The sequence below is a fragment of the Somniosus microcephalus genome, chromosome 2 (genome assembly GCF_052327205.1).
Source record: "Somniosus microcephalus isolate GS21.2 chromosome 2, FLI_Smic_1.0, whole genome shotgun sequence".
NCBI lineage: Eukaryota > Metazoa > Chordata > Chondrichthyes > Squaliformes > Somniosidae > Somniosus > Somniosus microcephalus.
The window spans coordinates 283741936-283763081 of record NC_140988.1 but is presented as its reverse complement, the minus strand read 5'-3'; the positions used below and the strand labels follow the sequence as shown (position 1 = coordinate 283763081).

Sequence of the window (21146 nt, the reverse complement as noted above, 5' to 3'; positions counted from 1 at the left end):
TCTCTATGCTCACATTCACCTAACTATTCGACTATGCAGCCCTCACATTCCCTATCGCTGTGATGCTATGAAAACAACTGACAACACACAGGGAGGGCCCTTGGTCTTGCCACCTCTCTCCATCTTTGTCTCCTTCTAAGTATCTATGCTATGGAATCTCTACACTCACTCCTTCACTCTCACTCAAACTCCACTTGCCTCCCTCATTGCAGGAAAAGAGAGCTCACAATAAAAGGGAAAGAGCCAGGACAGGAGGAGGGCCACCATCAGTAGCCCAGCTCACCCCTTGGGAGGAGGCGGTCCTGGAAATCGTCAGAGTGGAAGATGATGCGCAAGTGGGGGACGGACAGATGGGTGCATCACAGCAAGCTGGTGACAGCATAGTTTTACATCTCTCTCATTGACATTGCATGAGTCGCTGATAATAATTCTGAAGTTCTAACAGATGGACTTATGATCATCTGCAATATGCAATGTGCATGTAACCTTGACCTCACATCTCCAACTCTTTCCTTTACTCCCCCACAGGACCATCGAGAGCCCCCATCCCCACTGTCCAGGAGGAAGAGCCTGAGCTTCCAGACTCCTCAGAGGAAGCTGCAACCTCTGAGGGCGCAGCGTCAGCAGAATTCACCGCACCCAGCACCAGCACAGACACTCACACCTCGGTGGGACCTTTGGGACATAGAGTAGTGTTGTCACCTGGTGTATCACAGCTCACAAGTGAGCATCAGCAGATTGTGGAGACAGGGACAGCAGTGGAGAGTCCTCGTCGGAGGGCGCAGGACTCTGCCAGCTCGGCTCAGCTGCATGTCGACCCTCTGCCTCTGGGTCCATCCACAAGATCAGCAGTGCTGGAACTCCAGGAACAGATGCAGGAGTCTCTGGCAGGTTTTGTCTCCAGGGTCGCTGCGAGTGTGGAGCAAATGGAGGAGTCCATAGCGAACATGAGCAGAGCCTTTGTGGAGTCATTGGCGCATGAACGCATCACCATGGAGAGGATGGCAACCTCCATGGAGGTGATAAGTCACCAGAGTGCAGAAAACATGGTGAGTGCTCAGAATAGAATGACATCTCTGGAGGAGTGATGGGCATCTATTGAGCAGAGAAACCAGACCTTCATGGAAGCCCTTCTGAGTAGGACTGCCAGTGCAGATACGGGTCCCCATGGCCCTTGTGATGTGCAGCAAGGTGCTCTCAAGCCACTTGCAAGCGCTGAGGGGGACCTGACCCATGAGAGGGAAGTTGGTGGCAGACATCAAGGAAGTGGGGGCTCCTCTCCAAGTGCTCACACTTCCATGCCACTGCAGAGCCCTCAGTCAGAGCCCCACCAGAGTCCACACCCAGCTGAGATCAGCGTCTCAACCCCTGCACGGCCACAGGAGCAGCAGACTATTGATGAGCCCTCACAGGTTCGCAACCCCAGAGGACGCCTGCCAAAGGTGTCGAGACAGGAGCAGCAGGAAAGTGAGCAAGGGGCCTCCACATCTGCTGAAGCCACAGGGGAAGCACCACGTAGGAGCACGCGTAAGAGAAAGATACTGCACAAATAGTCGCAAGGGTAGTCACTTGGGTGAAATTTGATGTTTTATGTGAAAAAGCCATCAGATCAATAATGTTAATGAAAAATCTGATGGCTACTGCTGTAGTTGTGGCATGTGTCATTTCGCGAATGGGACTTTCACATTGAGGGCTTCGGATTACTTGGAATTGTCATTATGGTGGTCAAATTGCTAGGAGTCAGCTGGTTCTTGGCCATTGTCGATGCTCAGGTAAGAAGTTGCAAGGCAAAAGTCCTTGAGTGGCTAGGCTAAGCAAATCTGGCAAAGATGAGTGTGTTCCTTGCATCCCGGGCAGCTATGTTCTCGCGTACTGCTGCCGCTGGTTGATGGGCCTCTGCAAGATGTTCGTTTTCGCTCTCCTCCTCCTCATCTGAGGAGGATAAGTGAGGAGCCACTTGGTCCTCAGGAATCCGCAAGCCACGACGCTGTGCCATGTTGTGAAATGCACAGCACACCACGACGATTCTGGAGACCCTGGCTGCTGAGTACTGCAGTGCTCCACCTGATCTATCCAGGCATCTGAAGCGCATCTTAAGCAAACCGATGATTTGCTCGATAATGGATCTGGTGGACATGTGGCTGGAGTTGTAGCGCTCCTCAGCTTCGTTGGCTGGCCTCCTCAACGGCATCATTAGCCACGTCCTCAGGGGATAGCCCTTGTCTCCAAGCAGCCATCCGTTAAGTTGGTCTGGTGGACTGAAGAGCGGAGGCACACTAGACTGGCGCAGTATGAAGGAGTCATGGCAACTGCCAGGGTACTTGGCACAAACATGCAAAATTTCCTTGTGGTCACACACCAGCTGAACGTTAAGGGAGTGGAAGCCCTTGCGGTTGACAAAAATACCTGGATTGCGATGGGGTGCCTTGAGGGCCACATGTGTGCAGTCAACGACGTCCTGCACCCTTGGAAAGCCTGCCAGATTAGCTAATCCAACCACACGCGGTGTGACACTTGCTTGATCCTTGGTGAAATGGATGTGATTGTGCGCGATGGCAAAGAGGGCATCGGTTACCTGTGTGATGCAAGTGTGTGCGGTTGCCTGGGAGATGCCGCTGATGTCTGCTGCTGATCCCTGGAATGAGCCTGAAGCAAAAAAGTTGAGTGCGCTGGTGACTTTGACGGCCACTGGTAAGGGTTGTCCACCTGGTCCTCTGGCCTGCAGGTCTTGTTACAGCATTGCGCAGATGACACCCACTACCTCTCGCAAAAGTCGGAGCCGCCTTTGGCACTGCTGCTCAGACATGTTGATGTAGCTGACCCTGTGTCTGTAAACCCTGTTTGGGGAATATCTCCTGTGCCGACGGGCTTCCATGCGCTGGCCCCTTCTGGCCTGTGCAGCTTCAGGTGGGTGAGCAGCAGCTTGGCGCGCCTGTTGGTGCTGCTGTTGTTGGTGCTGCTGTTGTCCCTGGTTCTGCTGGTGCCGCAGCTGGTCTTCCTCCTCATCTAATGCCCAGAAGGGAAGGAAATAAATGAGGAAGCGCTGAGTGAAGGTGGCAAGAGGGGTTTCCCAGGCGGTCATACTGGAGATGGGCGTCAGGCTCTAAACTTCCACAGCTGTTGTTATGCCTTCTAAAAGTTCCCCCAGACCTGAGACAACTAAGTCCTCCCATCTGCAAATGATGGCTGATCAAATCTCCTCTTTAATGTTTGAGCCGCAGCTGATAGTCAGCAATCCACTTGTGCTCCCACCAGGTTTCACCGTCATGTTTCAGACCAGGCGTGTTTCATGTGGGAAAAGGTTTAAACTCACAAAGGCCTTTTCAAATGGCATTATAGTGCCAATTTAGTGGTTGTTAAGGCCTATCCTGCCTCTTGGATGCGGGACGGAGACGGGACCACCAGAAACAAGATATTTAAAATTGCTTGGAGGCGGGATGGAGGCGGACTTGGGCCCGCCTGCCAGGTTATGCAATTTTAACCCCCCACACGCCTCCAATCCCGCCTGCACGGCCCAATGAAAATCCAGCCCATGGTGTCAATATGGCTAGTTTAGTTAACCTTCTGGTCAATGGTAACCGCCTAGATGTTGCTGGTGGGGTACTCGGTGATGGTTGTGCCATTGAAGGTTAGTGGGAAGTAATTGGACTTTCTCTTGTTGGAGATAGCAATAGATTGGGAGAAGGGGAAGTGCAAAGAGATCTGTGTTCTTGTGCTCCAGTCACTGAAGGTAAGCATGCAGGTGCAGCAGGCGGTTAAGAAGGCAAATGGTGTGTTGGCCTTCGTAGCGAGGGGGTTCGAGTACAGGAACAAGGATGTCTTGCTGCAGTTGTACATGGCCTTGGTGAGACCGCACCTTGAGTATTGTGTGCAGTTTTAGTCGCCTTATCTGAGGAAGGACATTCTTGCCATGGAAGGAGTGTAGTGAAGATTCACCAGGCTGATACCTGGGATGGCAGGAATGATGTATGAGGAGAGATTGGGTCGATTGGGCTTATACTAACTGGAGTTTAGAAGATTGAGAGGGGATCTCATCGAAACGTATAAAATTCTGTCAGGCCTGGACAGACTAGATGCAGGAAGGATGTTCCCGATGGCCGGGGGGTCCCGAACTAGGGGTCATAGTCTAAGGATAAGGGGTAAGCCATTTAGGACTGAGATGAGGAGGAATTTCTTCACCCAGAGAGTGGTGAACCTGTGAAATTCTCTGCCACAGAGGGCGGTGGAGGCCAGTTCATTAAATATATTCAAGAAGGAGTTGGATATATTTCTTAAGGCTAAAGGGATCAAGGGATATGGGGAGAAGGCAGGGACAGGGTACTGAATTTGGATGATCAGCCACAATCCCATTGAATGGCAGAGCAGGCTCGAGGGGGCCAAATGGCCTACTCCTGCTCCTATCTTCTATGTTTCTATGGTTATTTATCTGCCTGCAAGTTGCCAACTGTATCGGGTAGTCCTTTGAAAGATGATTTGCTCCCCATAGCTTCTCTTCAAAGATTCACTGTTGAAACAATGAGAGGGGGGCAGAGGAGTTGGGGAGCAAAATAGTTGCTTGCTTTTTCACTCTGACATTTCATTGCGGCTCTCACTTCCCATTGCTTAATTCTTATTAACCTTAGCAGGGAGACAAAGGAAAGGGAAACGAGGATAGAAGCAAAAGACAGGAAGGAGAAAAACAAAGGTGGCAATCAGAGAAATCAAGGGTTTAAAACAAACATGGCCACAGTAAATAATAATTCTAAAAGGTCCAAGAGCGTTAAAAAAACAAGCCTGAAGGCTTTGTGTCTTAATGCGAGGAGCATTCGTAATAAGGTGGATGAATTAGCAGCAGAAATAGAGAAAAAGATTAGTGAAATCAAGTGTAGGTCCCTTGCAGTCAGAAGCAGGGGAAATTATAATGGGGAACAAAGAAATGGCAGACCAATTGAATGCATATTTTGGTTCTGTCTTCACAAAGGAGGACACAACTAACCTTCCAGAGATGTTGGAGAACATGGGGTCTGATGAGAGGGAGGAACTGAAAGAAATCAGTATTTGTCAGGAAATGGTGTTAGGGAAATTGACAGGATTGAAGGCTGATAAATCCCCAGGGCCTGATAATCTATATCCTCGGGTACTTAAGGAGGTGGCCCTAGAAATAGTAGATGCATTGCTGATCATCTTCCAAAATTCGCTGGAATCTGGAACTGTACCCATGGATTGGAGGGTAGCTAATGTTACCCCACTATTCAAAAAGGGTGGTAGAGAGAAAGCGGGGAATTACAGACCGGTAAGCCTGACATCGGTAGTGGGGAAAATGCTAGAGTCCATTATAAAGGATGTAATAGCTGAGCACTTGGAAAACAGTGACAGGATCGGACAAAGTCAACATGGTGTTGTGTCGGTACCTTTCTACCTAGACACAATTTAGGACTCAGAACTCAGAGATTCAAACATGAAGTGCTTTATTGGAAGGAAAGGAAGTTCTGGAAAGTTCCGAACAAAGAGAGCTAAACTTAACAGAGAACAGCCAACCATTTATCTCCTGTGACAGCGCCACCACAGGTGGGAGGAGAACACACACTAGAACACACAATACATAACATTTCTTCCCCTCTTAAATGGAAGGTCCACGTTATTCCTCAACAGGTAAGTTACTTTCAATGCACTCAATGAACCTAGGGTAGAGGTAGACTGCCTCAACCCCTGACTTTACCCTGGGGTTTATTCTGCCCCAGTCTTGTGGGTAAGTCACTAAGCCTGCAGATCCAAGCGTCTTGGAGGCTGCCGCTCGCTGACAGGATACCGGCGGTCATCGCTGGCTTCCACAGCAGTAGGCATTGACACAAGCCTGGATGGAGAAGGTGCCTGTGTCAGTCGAAAGTCAGGAGTTTGCACAGGTGGAACAGTCTCTTTGACTTCCTGTGTTGGAGAAGAGCACTGTGGCAAAGGATGCTGGTTTGCGGTATCATCTGGAAACAGTTCAGGCCAACCAGCCATTGGAGCCTCTGTGGCTGTCTCTGCTCCTAGCAACAGTTGATCTGTGTCTTCTCCAGAAGACGTCCTCAGCAGTCTCAACCGTGTAAGACACAGGGCCCGTCTGCGCAATCACCGTAGCAGGAACCCATTTCGGTCCAGTGTTGTAGTTTCAAGCTAGGACGTGCTCTCCAGGGTGAAACCGTCTCTCCTTGGCTCTTTTCTCTCTGTTTTCAACTTGAGCTTGTTGTTGACAATGGACAACCTGTTCTGCCCTTGGAGGTTTGAGCAAGTCAAAACTTGTCCGCAACTGCCTCTTCATCATGAGCGAAGCGGGGGAAGTTTTGGTTGTGGCATGCGGCTCGTTCCTGTAGGACAACAGGAAGCTGTTCAGACGTTGGTGGATTGAGCCCTGACCTTGCGATGCCTTCAAGGCATGCTTCAAAGTTTGCACGAACCTTTCTGCCTGGCCGTTAGTAGAGGGATGATAGGGCGCAGACCTGATGTGTTGGACACCATTCACATGCAGGAAGGTTGCAAGCTCCTGTGATACAAATTGTGGACTGTTGTCACTTACGAGTTGTTCCAGTGAGCCATAACGGCTGAACATCTCACCAAGTTTCTCAATTGTTTTCTCTGCCGTGGTAGACCTCATCACAGCGACCTCCGGTCACTTGCTACGAGTGTCCACAACCACCATAAACATCTTCTCTTCGAAAGGACCGGCGAAGTCCACATGTACTCGCTGCCACACTTCTGCAGGCCAATCCCAGGGGTGTAGGGTTGCCAGCTGTGGAACATTCTGGACCCTTTGACATGGGGAACATGTTTTGGCTTTCTCCTCAATATTCCCATCGAGACCTGGCCACCAGAAGTAGCTTCTTGCCATTTCCTTCATCCGAATCATCCCACTGTGGCCTGTATGAAGTTGTTGCAGTATAGGTTCCCTCAGAGGTGGCGGAATGATGACACGGCGTCCCCAAAGAAGACAACCTGCCTGGACGGAGAGCTCATTTCTTTTTGAAACGTAAGGTTTCAAACTAGGAGAATCTCCTATAGCCCTCCCTCGAATGACATCGTCCATTACCTCAGACAGGACTGGATCGTTGTGGGTGTACCTTCGCACCTGAACTGCAGTGACAGGTGCTCCCTCCACTTGTCTAAAGTAGAAGATGTCTATCTGACGAGGCTCTGGGGGAGTAACAGGCAAGGGTAGCCTCGAGAGACCGTCTGCGTTGCCGTGCAAGTCTGATTTGCGATATTTGATGTCGTATGTGTGTCCTGACAACAGTAAAGCCCACCTTTGCATCCTGCTTGCAGCGAGAGACGGAATTCCGGTGTGGGGCCCGAAGATTGAAGTCAATGGACGGTGGTCCGTCAGGAGTGTGAACCTTCTCCCAAACAGGTACTGATGAAATTTTCGAATTCCAAAAACGATTCCCAAGGCCTCGCGCTCGATCTGCGCATAGTTACTCTCGGCCTTGTTCAAGGTGCGTGATGCGAAGGCGATAGGTTTCTCTTCACCCAAAGGCGTGATGTGGGATATGACTGCTCCCACACCATATGGTGACGTATCACACGCTAGCTGCACGGGTAGCTTTGGGTCGAAGTGTGTCAGGACCTCCAATTTCAGCAATGCTTTCTTTGCTTGGGCGAAAGCTTCATTGCACAGTTCAGTCCATTTCTATGTTTTGCCTTGACATAGCAACTGATGTAACGGTTTCAGCAATGTTGCTAAGTCTGGAATAAACTTCCCATAGTAGTTAAGTAGCCCCAGAAATGAACGTAACTGGCTCACATTCTGGGGTGCTGGGGCCTCCACGATCGCCTTGACCTTTGACGGCGCCTTATGCAGGCCAGTAGCGCAAATCACATGCCCCAGGTACTCAACTGAAGACTGAAAGAATTCACATTTGTCTTTACGAACTCTGAGTCCGTACTCTTTCAGTCATTGTAGTGTCGCATCCAAGTTCAGAAGATGATCCTCCTCATTTGTCCCAGTGACAAGGATGTCATCCAGGTAGCACTGGACTCCTTGCAGTCCACTCAAAATCTCATCCATTGCCCTTTGGAATAGAGCAGGGGCCGACGTAATTCCAAACGGAAGGCAGCAGTACCTGTATAGCCCCTTGTGTGTCACAATTGTCAGCAGCTCCTTTGATTTGTCATCGACATGCATTTGTAGATAAGCCTGGCATAAGTCTATTTTGCTGAACTTTTGCCCTCGGGCCAGGCCCGTAAAAAGATCATCAATGAGGGGAAGAGGGTACTGTTCCGCAGACAGCACCGGGTTAATAGTCACTTTAAAATCCCCGCAGATTCGAACAGATCCATCCTTTTTCAGTACAGGAAAAATGGGTGTGGCCCATTTGCTCACGCTCATGGGCTCCAGGACTCCATTCTCGATTAAAGCCTCCAAGTTAGCCTCAACTTTTGGCCTAATTGCATAGGGTACAGGTCGGGCTTTGTGAAACTTCGGCTTGCTGTCAGGTTTAATGTCCAGTCTCACGCTGATCTTTTTCATGCTCCCAAGTTCCCCATTGAAGAGTTTTGCATGTTTGTTTAACACTGCAGTCAGACCTGACTCCCCTTTTGACATCATGCGGACTGCAGGCCAGTCCAGCGTGATTTTCTCTAGCCACGCACGTCCCAGTAGCGATGGGTAATTTCCCTTTACCACATATAGTGGCAGTTTTGCAGTCTGTCCGTTCAATTTAACTGTCACCTCAATGACGCCTCTCATGGCCACAGGTTCGCCGGTATACATCTTTAGCACAATGTTTGTTGGCTGAAGGGTAAGATGCTTTAGCATTTTGTTGTAGACAGTGTCTGAAACAAGGGACACAGCCGCGCCTGTGTCCACCTCCATCCGCACTGATTGTCCCTCCACCAGTGGTGACATCCAGTAGCCATTTGAATCACCTGCAACCGTCAGTATGTGCACCTCTTCCTCCTCAGAGGTGTCGCTCCCCTCTGTTTTGCTTGTTCCATCATACTGCACTGAATGAACACTCTTTTTCCTCTCTTGTCCAAATACAGACATTTTGCTTCCATGCTTCCCAGCTCTGTCTGTTCTTTTTTTACCTCTACAGGCGCGTTCAATGTGACCCTTTTTGCCACAATTTCGGCATTCCAGCTCCGTACATCAGCAGTCATTAGCGCGATGGCCTGTTTTCCCACAACGGTAACATGTGCCATTCCGCGCACCTTTAGGCTCAGACAACACCTTGTGAACTCTCCCTGTTGAACTCAACTGGTGAGCCTCCTTTTCCGTCATCTCCATGGAGACACTAACTTCAATGGCCTTTTTAAGAGTAAGGTTGTCCTCAGTAAGAAGGCGCTTCTATGTGGCTGCATTTTGCAGACCACACACAAGTCTGTCTCTAATGGTGTCATTCAGCACCTCCTTGAACTGGCAGTGTTCCGACAACCTTTTTAAAGCAGCAATAAACATTGTCACTGATTCCCCCTCCTCTTGATTCCGTTTGTGAAATCTAAATCTCTCAGCAATGACCAGAGGTTTTGGTGAAAAATGTGCTCCAAGAATTTCCACTAGTTGCTTATATGTTTTAGTTCCTGGCTTATCTGGCTGCACGAGGCTGCGAAGTAAATTGAATGTCTTCGGCCCGATTACACTCAAAAAGGTAGGCACGACCTTTTCATTTGCCACCGCATTCACCAATACAAAATAGTCAAAACGTTCCATATATGCGCTCCATTGCTCCACATTTTCATCAAAATCACCGATGTTTCCTAATATAGTAGCCATCTCACGTTTCAAATTAAATTTTCTGTTTACTCACTGCACCCGTAACGTACGCAGATTCATCCGCTCCTCGTTGCCACTTGTTGTGTCGGTACCTTTCTACCTAGACACAATTTAGGACTCAGAACTCAGAGATTCAAACATGAAGTGCTTTATTGGAAGGAAAGGAAGTTCTGGAAAGTTCCGAACAAAGAGAGCTAAACTTAACAGAGAACACCCAACCATTTATCTCCTGTGACAGCGCCACCACAGGTGGGAGGAGAACACACAATAGAACACACAATACATAACACATGGATTTACAAAAGGTAAATCGTGCTTGACTAATCTACTGGAATTTTTTGAGGATGTAACTGGGAAAATAGATAAGGGAGAACCAGTAGATGTGGTGTATTTGGACTTTCAAAAGGCTTTCGATAAGGTCCCGCATAAGAGATTAGCATGTAAAGTTAAGGCACATGGGATTGGGGGCAAGGTCTTGACTTGGATAGAGAACTGGTTGGCGGACAGAAAGCAGAGAGTAGGAATTAACGGGTCTTTTTCTGAGTGGCAGGCAGTGACTAGTGGGGTACCGCAGGGATCGGTCCTTGGACCCCAGCTATTCACAATATACATTAATGATCTAGATAAGGGAACTAGATGTAATATCTCCAAGTTTGCAGACGACACAAAGCTGGGTGGGCGTGTGTGCTGCGAGGAGGATACCGAGAAACTCCAGGATGATTTGGACAGGTTGGGTGATTGGGCAGAAGCGTGGTAGATGCAATATAACGTGGATAAATGTGAGGTTATCCACTTTGGTGTCAAAAACAGAAAGGCAGACTATTATCTGAATGGCAATAGATTGGGAGAAGGGGAAGTGCAACGAGACCTGGGTGTCCTTGTGCACCAGTCGCTGAAGGTAAGCATGCAGGTGCAGCAGGCGGTGAAGAAGGCAAATGGTATGTTGGCCTTCATAGCGAAAGGGTTTGAGTACAGGAGCAACGATGTCCTGCTGCAGTTGTACAGGGCCTTGGTGAGACCACACCTTGAGTACTGTGTGCAGTTTTGGTCGCATTATCTGAGGAAGGATGTTCTTGCCATGGAAGGAGTTCAGCGAAGATTCACAAGGCTGATCCCTGGAATGGCAGGAATGATGTATGAGGAGAGATTGGGTCGATTGGGCTTATACTCGCTGGAGTTTAGAAGAATGAGAGGGGATCTCATCGAAACGTATAAAATTCTGACAGGTCTGGACAAACTAGATGCAGGTAGAATGTTCCCGATGGTCGGAGAGTCCAGAACCAGGGGTCATAGTCTAAGGATAAGGGGTAAGCCATTTAGGACAGAGATGAGGAGGAATTTCTTCACCCAGAGAGTGGTGAACCTGTGGAATTCTCTACCACAGAAGGCGGTTGAGGCCAAGTCTTTAAATATATTCAAGAAGGAGTTAGATATATTTCTTAGAGCTAAAGGTATCAAGGGATATGGGGAGAAGGCAGGTACGGGGTACTGAGTATGGATGATCAGCCATGATCTCATCGAATGGCGGAGCAGGCTCGAGGGGCCGAATGGCCTACTCCCGCTCCTATCTTCTATGTTTCTATGTTTAAATGAATATGATATTATTGGAATTGCGGAAACATGGCTCCAGGGGGACCAAGGCGGGGAACTCAACATCCAGGGGTATTCAATATTCAGGAAAGATAGGCAAAAAGGAAAAGTAGCTGGGGTAGCATTGCTGGTTAAAGAGGGGATTAACACAATTGTAAGGAAAGATATTAGCTCTGATGATGTGGAATCTGTATGGGTAGAACAGAGAAATACCAAAGGGCAGAAAACATTAGTGGGAGTGGTGTATAGACCCCCAAACAATAATGCAGAAGTTGGGGATGGCATTAAAAGGGAAATTGGAGAAGCGTGCAATAAGGGCACAGCAGTCATCATGGGTGACTTTAATTTACATATAGATTGGGCTAACCAAATTAGTAACAATACTGTGGAGGAGGAATTCCTGGAGTGTATACGGGATGGTTTCCTGGACCAATATGTCGAGGAACCAACTAGGGATCAGGCCATCTTAGACTGGGTATTATGTAACGAGAAAGGATTAATTAGCAATCTTGTTGTGTGAGGCCCCTTGGGTCGGAGCGATCATAATATGATAGAATTCTTCATTAAGATGGAGAGTGAAGTAGTTGACTCAGTGACTAAGGTCCTGAATTTAAATACAGGGAACTATGATGGTATAAGACGCGAGTTGGGTAGGATTGATTGGGTAATGTCACTCAAAGGGTTGACAGTGGATAGGCAATGGCAAACATTCAAATATCACATGGATGAACTGCAGAATTTGATTATCCCAGTTTGGCATAAAAATAAATCAAAAAAGGTGATTCAACCATGGCTAACAAGGGCAATTAGGGATAACATAAGATCCAAAGAGAGGACATATAAATTGGCCAAAAAAAGCAGCAAACCTGAGGATTGGGAGCAGTTTAGGATTCAGCAAAGCAGGACAAAGGGATTAATTAAGAGGGGGAAAATAGATTATGAAAGTAAGCTTGCAGGGAACATAAAAACTGACTGTAAAAGCTTCTATAGATATGTGAAGAGAAAAAGATTGGTGAAGTCAAGCGTAGGTCCCTTGCAGTCAGAATCAGGGGAATTTATAATGGGGAACAAAGAAATGGCTGACCAATTAAATACATATTTTGGTTCTGTCTTCACAAAGGAGGACACAAATAACCTGCCAGAGATGTCGGGGAACATAGGGACTAATGAGAGGGAAGAACTGAAAGAAATCAGTATTTGTAGGGAAATGGTGTTGGGGAATTGATGGGATTGAAGGCCGATAAATCCCCAGGGCCTGATAATCTACATCCTAGGGTACTTAAGGAAGTGGCCCTGGAGATAGTAGATGCATTGCTGGTCATTTTCCAGAACTCGATAGACTCTGGAACAGTACCCATGGATTGGAGGGTAGCTAATGTTACCCCACTATTCAAAAAAGGTGGTAGAGAAAAAGCGGGGAATTATAGACCGGTAAGCCTGACATCGGTAGTGGGGAAAATGCTAGAGTCCATTATAAAAGATGTAATAGCAGAGCACTTGGAAAGCAGTGACAGGATCGGACAAAGTCAACATGGATTTACAAAAGTTAAATCGTGCTTGACTAATCTACTGGAATTTTTTGAGGATGTAACTGGTAAAATAGATAAGGGAGAACCAGTGGATGTGGTGTATTTGGACTTTCAGAAGGTTTTCGATAAGGTCCCGCATAAGAGATTAGCTTGAAAAATTAAGGCACATGGGATTGGGGGCAAGGTATTGACTTGGATAGAGAACTGGTTGGCAGATAGAAAGCAAAGAGTTGGAATAAACGGGTCGTTTTCCGAGTGGCAGGCAGTGACTAGTGGGGTACCGCAAGGATCGGTCCTAGGACCCCAGCTGTTCACAATATATATTAATGATCTGGACGAGGGAATTGGATGTAGTATCTCCAAATTTGCAGACGACACAAAGCTGGGTTGGCATGTGTGCTGTGAGGAGGATGTCATGAAACTCCAGTACGATTTGGACAGGTTGGGTGATTGGGCAGAAACATGGCAAATGCACTATAATGTGGATAAATGTGAGGTTATCCACTTTGGTGGCAAAAACAGGAAGGCTGATTATTATTTGGAATGGCAATAAATTGGGAGAAGGGGAAGTGCAAAGAGACCTGGGTGTTCTTGTGCACCAGTCGCTGAAGGTAAGCATGCAGGTGCAGCAGGCGGTTGAGAAGGCAAATGGCATGTTGGCCTTCGTAGCAAGAGGGTTCGAGTACAGGAACAAGGATGTCTTGCTGCAGTTGTACAGGGCCTTGGTGAGACCGCACCTTGAGTATTGTGTGCAATTTTGGTCGCCTTATCTGAGGAAGGATGTGCTTGCCATGGAAGGAGTGCAGCGAAGATTCACCAGGCTGATACCTGGGATGGCAGGAATGACGTATGAGGAGAGATTGGGTCGATTGGGCTTGTACTCACTGGAGTTTAGAAGATTGAGAGGGGATCTCATCGAAACCTATAAAATTCTGTCAGGCCTGGACAGACTAGATGCAGGAAGGATGTTCCCCATGGCTGGGGAGTCCAGAACTAGGGGTCATAGTCTAAGGATAAGGGGTAAGCCATTTAGGACTGAGATGAGGAGGAATTTCTTCACTCAGAGAGTGGTGAACCTGTGGAATTCTCTGCCACAGAAGGCAGTGGAGGCCAATTCATTAAGTATATTCAAGAAGGAGTTGGATATATTTCTTTAGGCTAAAGGGATCAAGGGATATGGGGAGAAGGCAGGGACAGGGTACTGAATTTGGATGATCAGCCATGATCTCATTGAATGGCGGAGCAGGCTCGAGCGGCCGAATGGCCTGCTCCTGCTCCTATCTTCTATGTTCCTATTACCTAGCTTTGATCTATATTCTTCCTAAAAAAAAAAAAGGCCAAAAAGCAACAGTATTTGTCTGTGTCCACTCAAATTTGTAAAGCTTGTTAATTACAGACATCAATCTGGAAAGTTGTGAAACTTTTTTCTCACTTTTGGTTGCTCTTCAGCCAAGTATGTTTAACATTTTAGTCCAGATATAGGTGCAACAACTGAGGGTGGGGCCAAAAGGAACACGGTTCTCCATATTTTTTGGCATGGGCTATGTCCCAGTGACTCCCGGATCCTAAAATTATGTTTGCTCCTCCTCAATTCTTTGTCCCTCTGGCCCAAGATTGTATATTAATAGTAATAATGAAATTAGCCAGAAAACATTTAATTACATGTTACTTCTTTTCAAATCCTAGGTGAAGTTCGATGTGAAGCACCCAATAACAGGTTGGACAAATTTAGAGGAGCACTTAGCTACAAGGAAAATAAATATTCTTTGGACAATGAAAAAATACTGCTGCGTGGCTGCACACTGAGGAATACAGAATGGTGTTATGGACTTGTTATCTTTGCAGGTAGGTGAAAAGCAAGAGGACAGGTTCAGTCGTAATGAGGCTTGCAATAACTAATAGGACAATGTCTTCCTGAAAAGGTCTTAACATTGTCTGAACAAACTCACAATATAATGACATAAATTATGTTTAGGTGCATCATTCCATTACTTGTGTGCAACATCAGATGATCTCTGCAAACAAAGCAATTTTTGCCAATCACTTTTTCAAGACAATGGTGCTACTTTTACTGGTAAACTAATGACAGTGAACTGATTCAACAATTACACTGTAACAGATTTAATTAACTAAATGAACATGTATTAACTCTTAAACTCCTGGAAGGCTTAGGAAAATAGCAGGATGCGTATGTTAGCTAGTTTTTTTTAATTTTCAGCTCATACACCATGACATTGAAACAAACACTAGTATTACAAAACTAAAGCTATCCAAACAGCAGGATTATGACTGTAATATTAGCCCAAATGTCAGTGTTAAATCAGTGTTAAAAAACAATGTTAATCAGAGATTTAAAAAGCACTTCTGATTACTTTATTCTGTTTAAAAATTAAAAACTCTTTAATCTGTTTTCTTCTTCTTGCTGAATCCCACTATCCATTGTAAAGGTGGGAGCAACTTCCACAACATTTGCCTATGATTAGCTGGGAAACAACTACAAGGCTCATTTTTCAGTCAATTGAAAGTCCAAAGTGGACCAACTCAATATGTGACATGTAGAAAGATGTAAACTCTGAAAGGCTGCTGATGGACAACTAAACTCATTAACAGCCATCAGAGCTTGGTCACAACTGGAAAAATATCTCATTCTCTTTGTGATAAGGCTTAAATTGTGCATTCATTAGCAGATTTGTACTGCACTTACTGTACCCACCAATCCCGATCTACTGCCTGCTAATTAGAATTTTAGCCTCCTATAGAATTTAAAATGAATTCTTCACAAAACGTTTAATTTATCCTCAGTCTGCTTGTAGCAATATGAGAGATAACAGTAGTGAATGTTTATTTAAAAATAGTAAATCGCTCAGACAGATCCGAATAAAATACACTTTAAAAACTCTTTCACTCTATGATCTAAAAGAAAAAAAGACTTGCACTTATATAGCGCCTTTCATGATCAATGGATGTCTGAAAACGCTTTACAGTCAATGAAGTACTTTTGAAGTGGAGTCACTGTTGTAATGTGGGAAACGTGGCAGTCAATTTGTGCACAGCAAGGTCCCACAACAACAATGTGATAATGACCAGATAATCTGTTTTTTGTTATGTTGATTGAGGGATAAATATTGGCCAGGGCACCGGGGATAACTTCCCTACTCTTCTTCAAAATAGTGCCATGGGATCTTTTACGTCCACCTGAGAGAGCAGACAGGGCCTCAGTTTAACGTCTCATCCGAAAGACGGCACCTCCGACAGTGCAGCACTCCCTCAGCGCTGCACTGGAGTGTCAGCCTAGCTTTTTGTGCTCAAGTCCCTGGAGTGGGACTTGAACCCACAACCTTCTGACTCAGAGGCGAGTGTGCTACCAATCTTTATATATAGATTATGGCTTAGAAATTCGATCACGCAGCACCTGCTTTACAGGCGCAAAATGGAAACCTATTGGTCCAATATGATGGCATATTGATTCGGGCTTCTCAGTAGGCGTCCAGGGTACCCCGGAAGTATTAAAAGCAGTCATTATAAAATTTAAATAAGGATCCTACACTTGTTAACAAGCCCGTGTCAGCACTAGCCCCCAGAATCAAGGTAGCAGCTGTCTGAGCTTCCATTGCAGCTGCATGAGCTTCATGGAAGCTGTCAGCAGAGGCTCCATAATGGTAGGCGCCACTGTTGTGTTCATGGAGCTGACCACTTGTTCCACGTTGGACAGAATGGTCTCCATGCTTTGCACAAAGTCATGAAACAGGTTGGAGCTGGACTCCTCCATGCTCTGAGCCATTGCGCACAAGCTCACTGGTAGGCTATCCAGCGCACTTAGCATTTCCTAGCGTATGCTCATCAGTCTTCTTCTGTAGCCTGGACCTTTGAAGTCTGCATCCAAGTCCTCTGAAGCAGAGCTAGTATGTAATCTCACCTCATTGGCACCAGTGGCGTCCTATTACCCATCATAGCACCGCCACAGTTTCACAAGTGATGGCCAGTGATTCACCACGTGAAGACCCCTCCCCTAACCTACCCTCTAAAATACGCATGGTGCCAGTTTCTGAACTGGTGCTTGCTAGGATCAGATTGAGTGATGCTGCATCTTCAGGAAGGTTCGCCTCCTTCCTAAATTGGCACAGGGATGTCGACATTTTCTGCACCTGAAGGGAGAGCAGAGAGCGATAAGTGGCTGCCGAGTGTGTAGGGTGAGATAGAAGTAAGAACAGAAAAAGAGGATACGGTGTGAAGAAATCCTGTGTAATGTCTTGCCACTCGTCAAGGCTATGACTCTCCCCCTGCATGCGATGGTCAGCATGTTATTTTCCAGAGGGGAAAGGGTGTGCAGGCGGGCAAGCCTCCTGCAAAATTTTTTTTTGGATTGCAGCAATGTCTTTGAAGCTAAGCATTGATCTCCTCTTCGACCTCTTCCCACTGGCAGCGGAGGTATTCCCTTGGGGGGGCACAGAATCTTTGACCTTCCATCAACAGCCTGGACCAGGGCCTCCAAAGCTGCATCCGAGACCCTGGAATCTCTCTCTGTACATCGCCCAGCCATTTTGACAACATTTCCCTGTTGTCTGCAACCAGAGTGCACCTCCTCTTTAAGTGGTGCTGGCTGCCTTTAACTGACATCAAGCCCGATACCCCACCTGCCCTCCAAACAAGCGCGCGGCCAGTCAGTAGCGCTGGCTACACGCCTTACTTATGATAATGAGCTGGCAGCGCCAATTTCACGTGGTCCCTGCATTAGCAACTTGCTTGCAAGTAACTTTGTTTCTGAGCCTATAAATCCTCCCAATAGTCAATAATTGATGGCTGAAGTGCATCACTTTTGTTATATATACAATTTGCTACCAAAATATGCAACATTAAAAAGAAAAATCAATATCCATTTGCAGCTTTCTTTGGTCTTCTAGAGAATTAACTATACCTCTTATTTTGTTATCATCTGTAAATTTCAACACCGCTTCCCTTAGGCCAACCTCCAAATCTTTGATATACTCATTAAACAGAAGTGTCCCAGAACTGAACCATGAGGGACACAGATTCCATCACTCTAAAAAAAAAACTGTTCTTAACTACTACTTTCTGTTATCTCTCTAATCAATTTTAATCCATTTTTCTATCCTCCCCCTAATTCCATACCCCTTGATCTGCTTTAGTAATCTCCCATGTAGTATTTTGTCACAGTCTTTCCTAAAGTCCATGTACGCTACATTCATTGCATTTTCACCATCTACTATGTCTGTTACTTCCTCAAAGAAGTCTCTGAGGTTTGTTAAGCACAATTGTCCCTTTTGAAATCTGTGTTGGCTACTTCTAACTATTATATCTTTATCTTTATTATTACGTGGTAATTTCATCCTAAATTCAAGAATCTAACATTTTCCCTAGCACAGATACTAAGCTAACTGTAATTATCTGGATTAGCTCTAACTCCCTTTTTAAAAAATGGGTACTATATTGGCCAAACTCCAGACCTCCAGCACACATCCAGACTTGATAGGGCCCTGAAATATAGGGCTGAATTCTCTCCCGCCGGAAATATTGTTGCCGATATTGGAGTTGTACAATTGATAAGTGTAGGCCAAAATGCAAGCAGCCAAGTACCATTAAAGTTTTTTTTGTTAAGAACTCTGGGGGAGAAATTGGACCTCACCACGCCCATTTTCTGGGGTCAAAAAAAAGCATTAGGGGAAAAATGAATTTTGGGGAATTAATTTTGGAATGTCTCACACACGATCTCCCCCGGAAGTGCGCCAACTGCCAAATTGGGCGACCGCCTGAAACAGATGTTAAGTGCCTTGAGTGTGAAAATCAGTGTCCCCACTCTTAGAATTAGAAGTGGCGGTAGGGATTGTGGATGCATTGGTGATTATTTTCCAGAACTCCCTGGACTCAGGAAAGGTCCCGGCAGATTGGAAAACTGCTAATGTAACACCCTTATTTAAGAAGGGAAGTAGACAAAAAGCTGGAAACTATAGACCAGTTAGCCTAACATCTGTGGTTGGCAAAATGTTGGAGTCCATTATTAAGGAAACAGTAACAGAGCATTTGGATAAACATAATTTAACAGGACAGAGTCAGCATGGTTTTATGAAGGGGAAGTCATGTTTGACCAATTTGCTCGAATTCTTTGAGGATGTAACATACAGGGTGGATAAAGGGGAACCAGTGGATGTAGTGTATTTGGACTTCCAAAAGGCATTTGACAAGGTTCCACACACAAGATTACTGATCAAGATAAGAAATCACGGGATTGGGGGTAATATACTGGCATGGGTGGAAGATTGGCTATCTAACAGAAAACAAAGAGTTGGGATAAATGGTTCATTCTCGGGCTGGCAATCAGTAACTAGTGGTGTTCCGCAGGGGTCAGTGCTGGGACCCCAACTCTTTACAATCTATATTAACGATTTGGAGGAAGGGACCGAGTGCAACATATCCAAGTTTGCCGATGATACAAAGATGGGAGGGAAAGCAGTGAGTGAGGAGGACATAAAAAACCTGCAAAAGGACATAGACAGGCTAAGTGAGTGGGCAGAGATTTGGCAGATGCAATATAATGTTGGAAAGTGTGAGGTTATGCACTTTGGCAGAAAAAATCAAAGAGCAAGTTAGTATCTAAATGGAGAGAAACTGCAAAGTGCTACAGTTCAAAGGGATCTGGGGGGCCTGGTGCATGAAACACAAAAAGTTAGTATGCAGGTGCAGCAGGTGATCAGGAAGGCCAATGGAATCTTGGCTTTTATTGCGAGGGGGATGGAGTATAAAAACAGGGAAGTCTTGCTGCAGTTATACAGGGTATTGGTGAGGCTACACCTGGAATACTGCGTGCAGTTTTGGTTTCCATATTTAAGAAAAGATACACTTGCTCTCGAGGCGGTTCAGAGAAGGTTCACTCGGTTGATTCCGGAGATGAGGGGGTTGACGTATGAGGAAAGGTTGAGTAGGTTGGGACTCTACTCATTGGAGTTCAGAAGAATGAGAGGCGATCTTATCGAAACATATAAGATTGTGAGGGGGCTTGATCGGGTGGATGCGGTGAGGATGTTTCCACTGATGGGTGAGACTAGAACTAGGGGGCATAATCTAAGAATAAGGGGCTGCCCTTTCAAAACTGAGATGAGGAGAAACTTCTTCACTCAGAGGGTAGTAAGTCTATGGAATTTGCTACCCCAGAGAGCTGCGGAAGCTGCAACATTAAATAAATTTAAAATTGAGATAGACAGTTTCCTAGCAGATAAGGGAATTAGGGGTTACGGGGAGAGGGCAGGGAAGTGGACGTGAGTCTAGATTTGGATCAGCCATGATCCTATTGAATGGCGGAGCAGGCCCGAGGGGCCGTATGGCCTACTCCTGTTCCTACTTCTTATGTTCTTATGTTATGTTCTTTAATGACCTGCACCGCGCATGTTCCCCTCAATTTTTCCGGCTCTATGGCGGCCTATCCAGCATTCCTTAAAGGGGCCACTAGAGGCTGCCTACAAAAAATAAGTAACATTTCATACTTACATTTCTATGGAGCCAGGAGGACCAGGAGTGCCCCTCCTGATTCCACAAAAATACTACGCGCCGCTGTTGGTCCAGGCTCGCCCCCAATTCGGTTCACCTACCCACCTACCCGGACCAACCTGTGGCCTGCTTGCCATCGGAGGCACCAATTTTCCTGAGGCCCTGACGGTGAAATGCTTCGGGACGACCAATTGGCACCCGTAGTTCTTTGGTTTTATGTGGATGAGATCCAAGGCCTAATTTCCAGCAAGACTTAGGCCCACGTCTTCAGGCTCGCGTTCCAATTGCGATGCCCATTTTGTGCCACTTTCTGGCTTTAATCCAAATTCCTCGGCCTCTGATTGGACTTTGGCAATGGTGGAATATATGTTTTTCAAAATCAACATTTTCAGATTTGTTTCTCTCAACTGTTTTGAGAAAATCTTTTGCTTTAGTAGGAAACATTGGGAAATTGGTGCAAAGAACCTCTCTCTTCCCTCGCATAGCCTAATCTTGTTGATGCCAAGGATTGAGAGTTGTACAAATATATAACAACGTTTTTTTCAGGGGAGGTTGGGAAAGAAGCTATTATAGGGAATCAATTGGTGGTGTCGAAGGACTACAATACTCTTGCATGAATGCTGAATGCTGCAAATTTAGTGGGTTTAATGGCCTTTTCTCATTCTGGATTTTCTTATGTTCTTACACTAAGGTTGTGAAATGCCACTGCCGTTAGCACTGAAGCATATCTTGTTACTTCAGTGGCATAGCCCATAATATATCAATTTTGGGATGGGACAACAATTTTCATTTCTGTAGCA

At 46.2% G+C, this 21146-nt stretch overlaps 1 protein-coding gene across 1 annotated transcript in view; it reads left to right on the top strand.

Moving 5' to 3' along the window:
- LOC147123429 (phospholipid-transporting ATPase ID-like) overlaps positions 1-21146 on the top strand; it is a 342460-nt gene that overhangs the window by 126368 nt on the left and 194946 nt on the right. The window contains exon 9 of the mRNA XM_085966014.1: positions 14533-14691. Coding sequence (XP_085822140.1) covers positions 14533-14691 — 159 coding nt within the window. The remainder of the gene's footprint in view (positions 1-14532; positions 14692-21146) is intronic.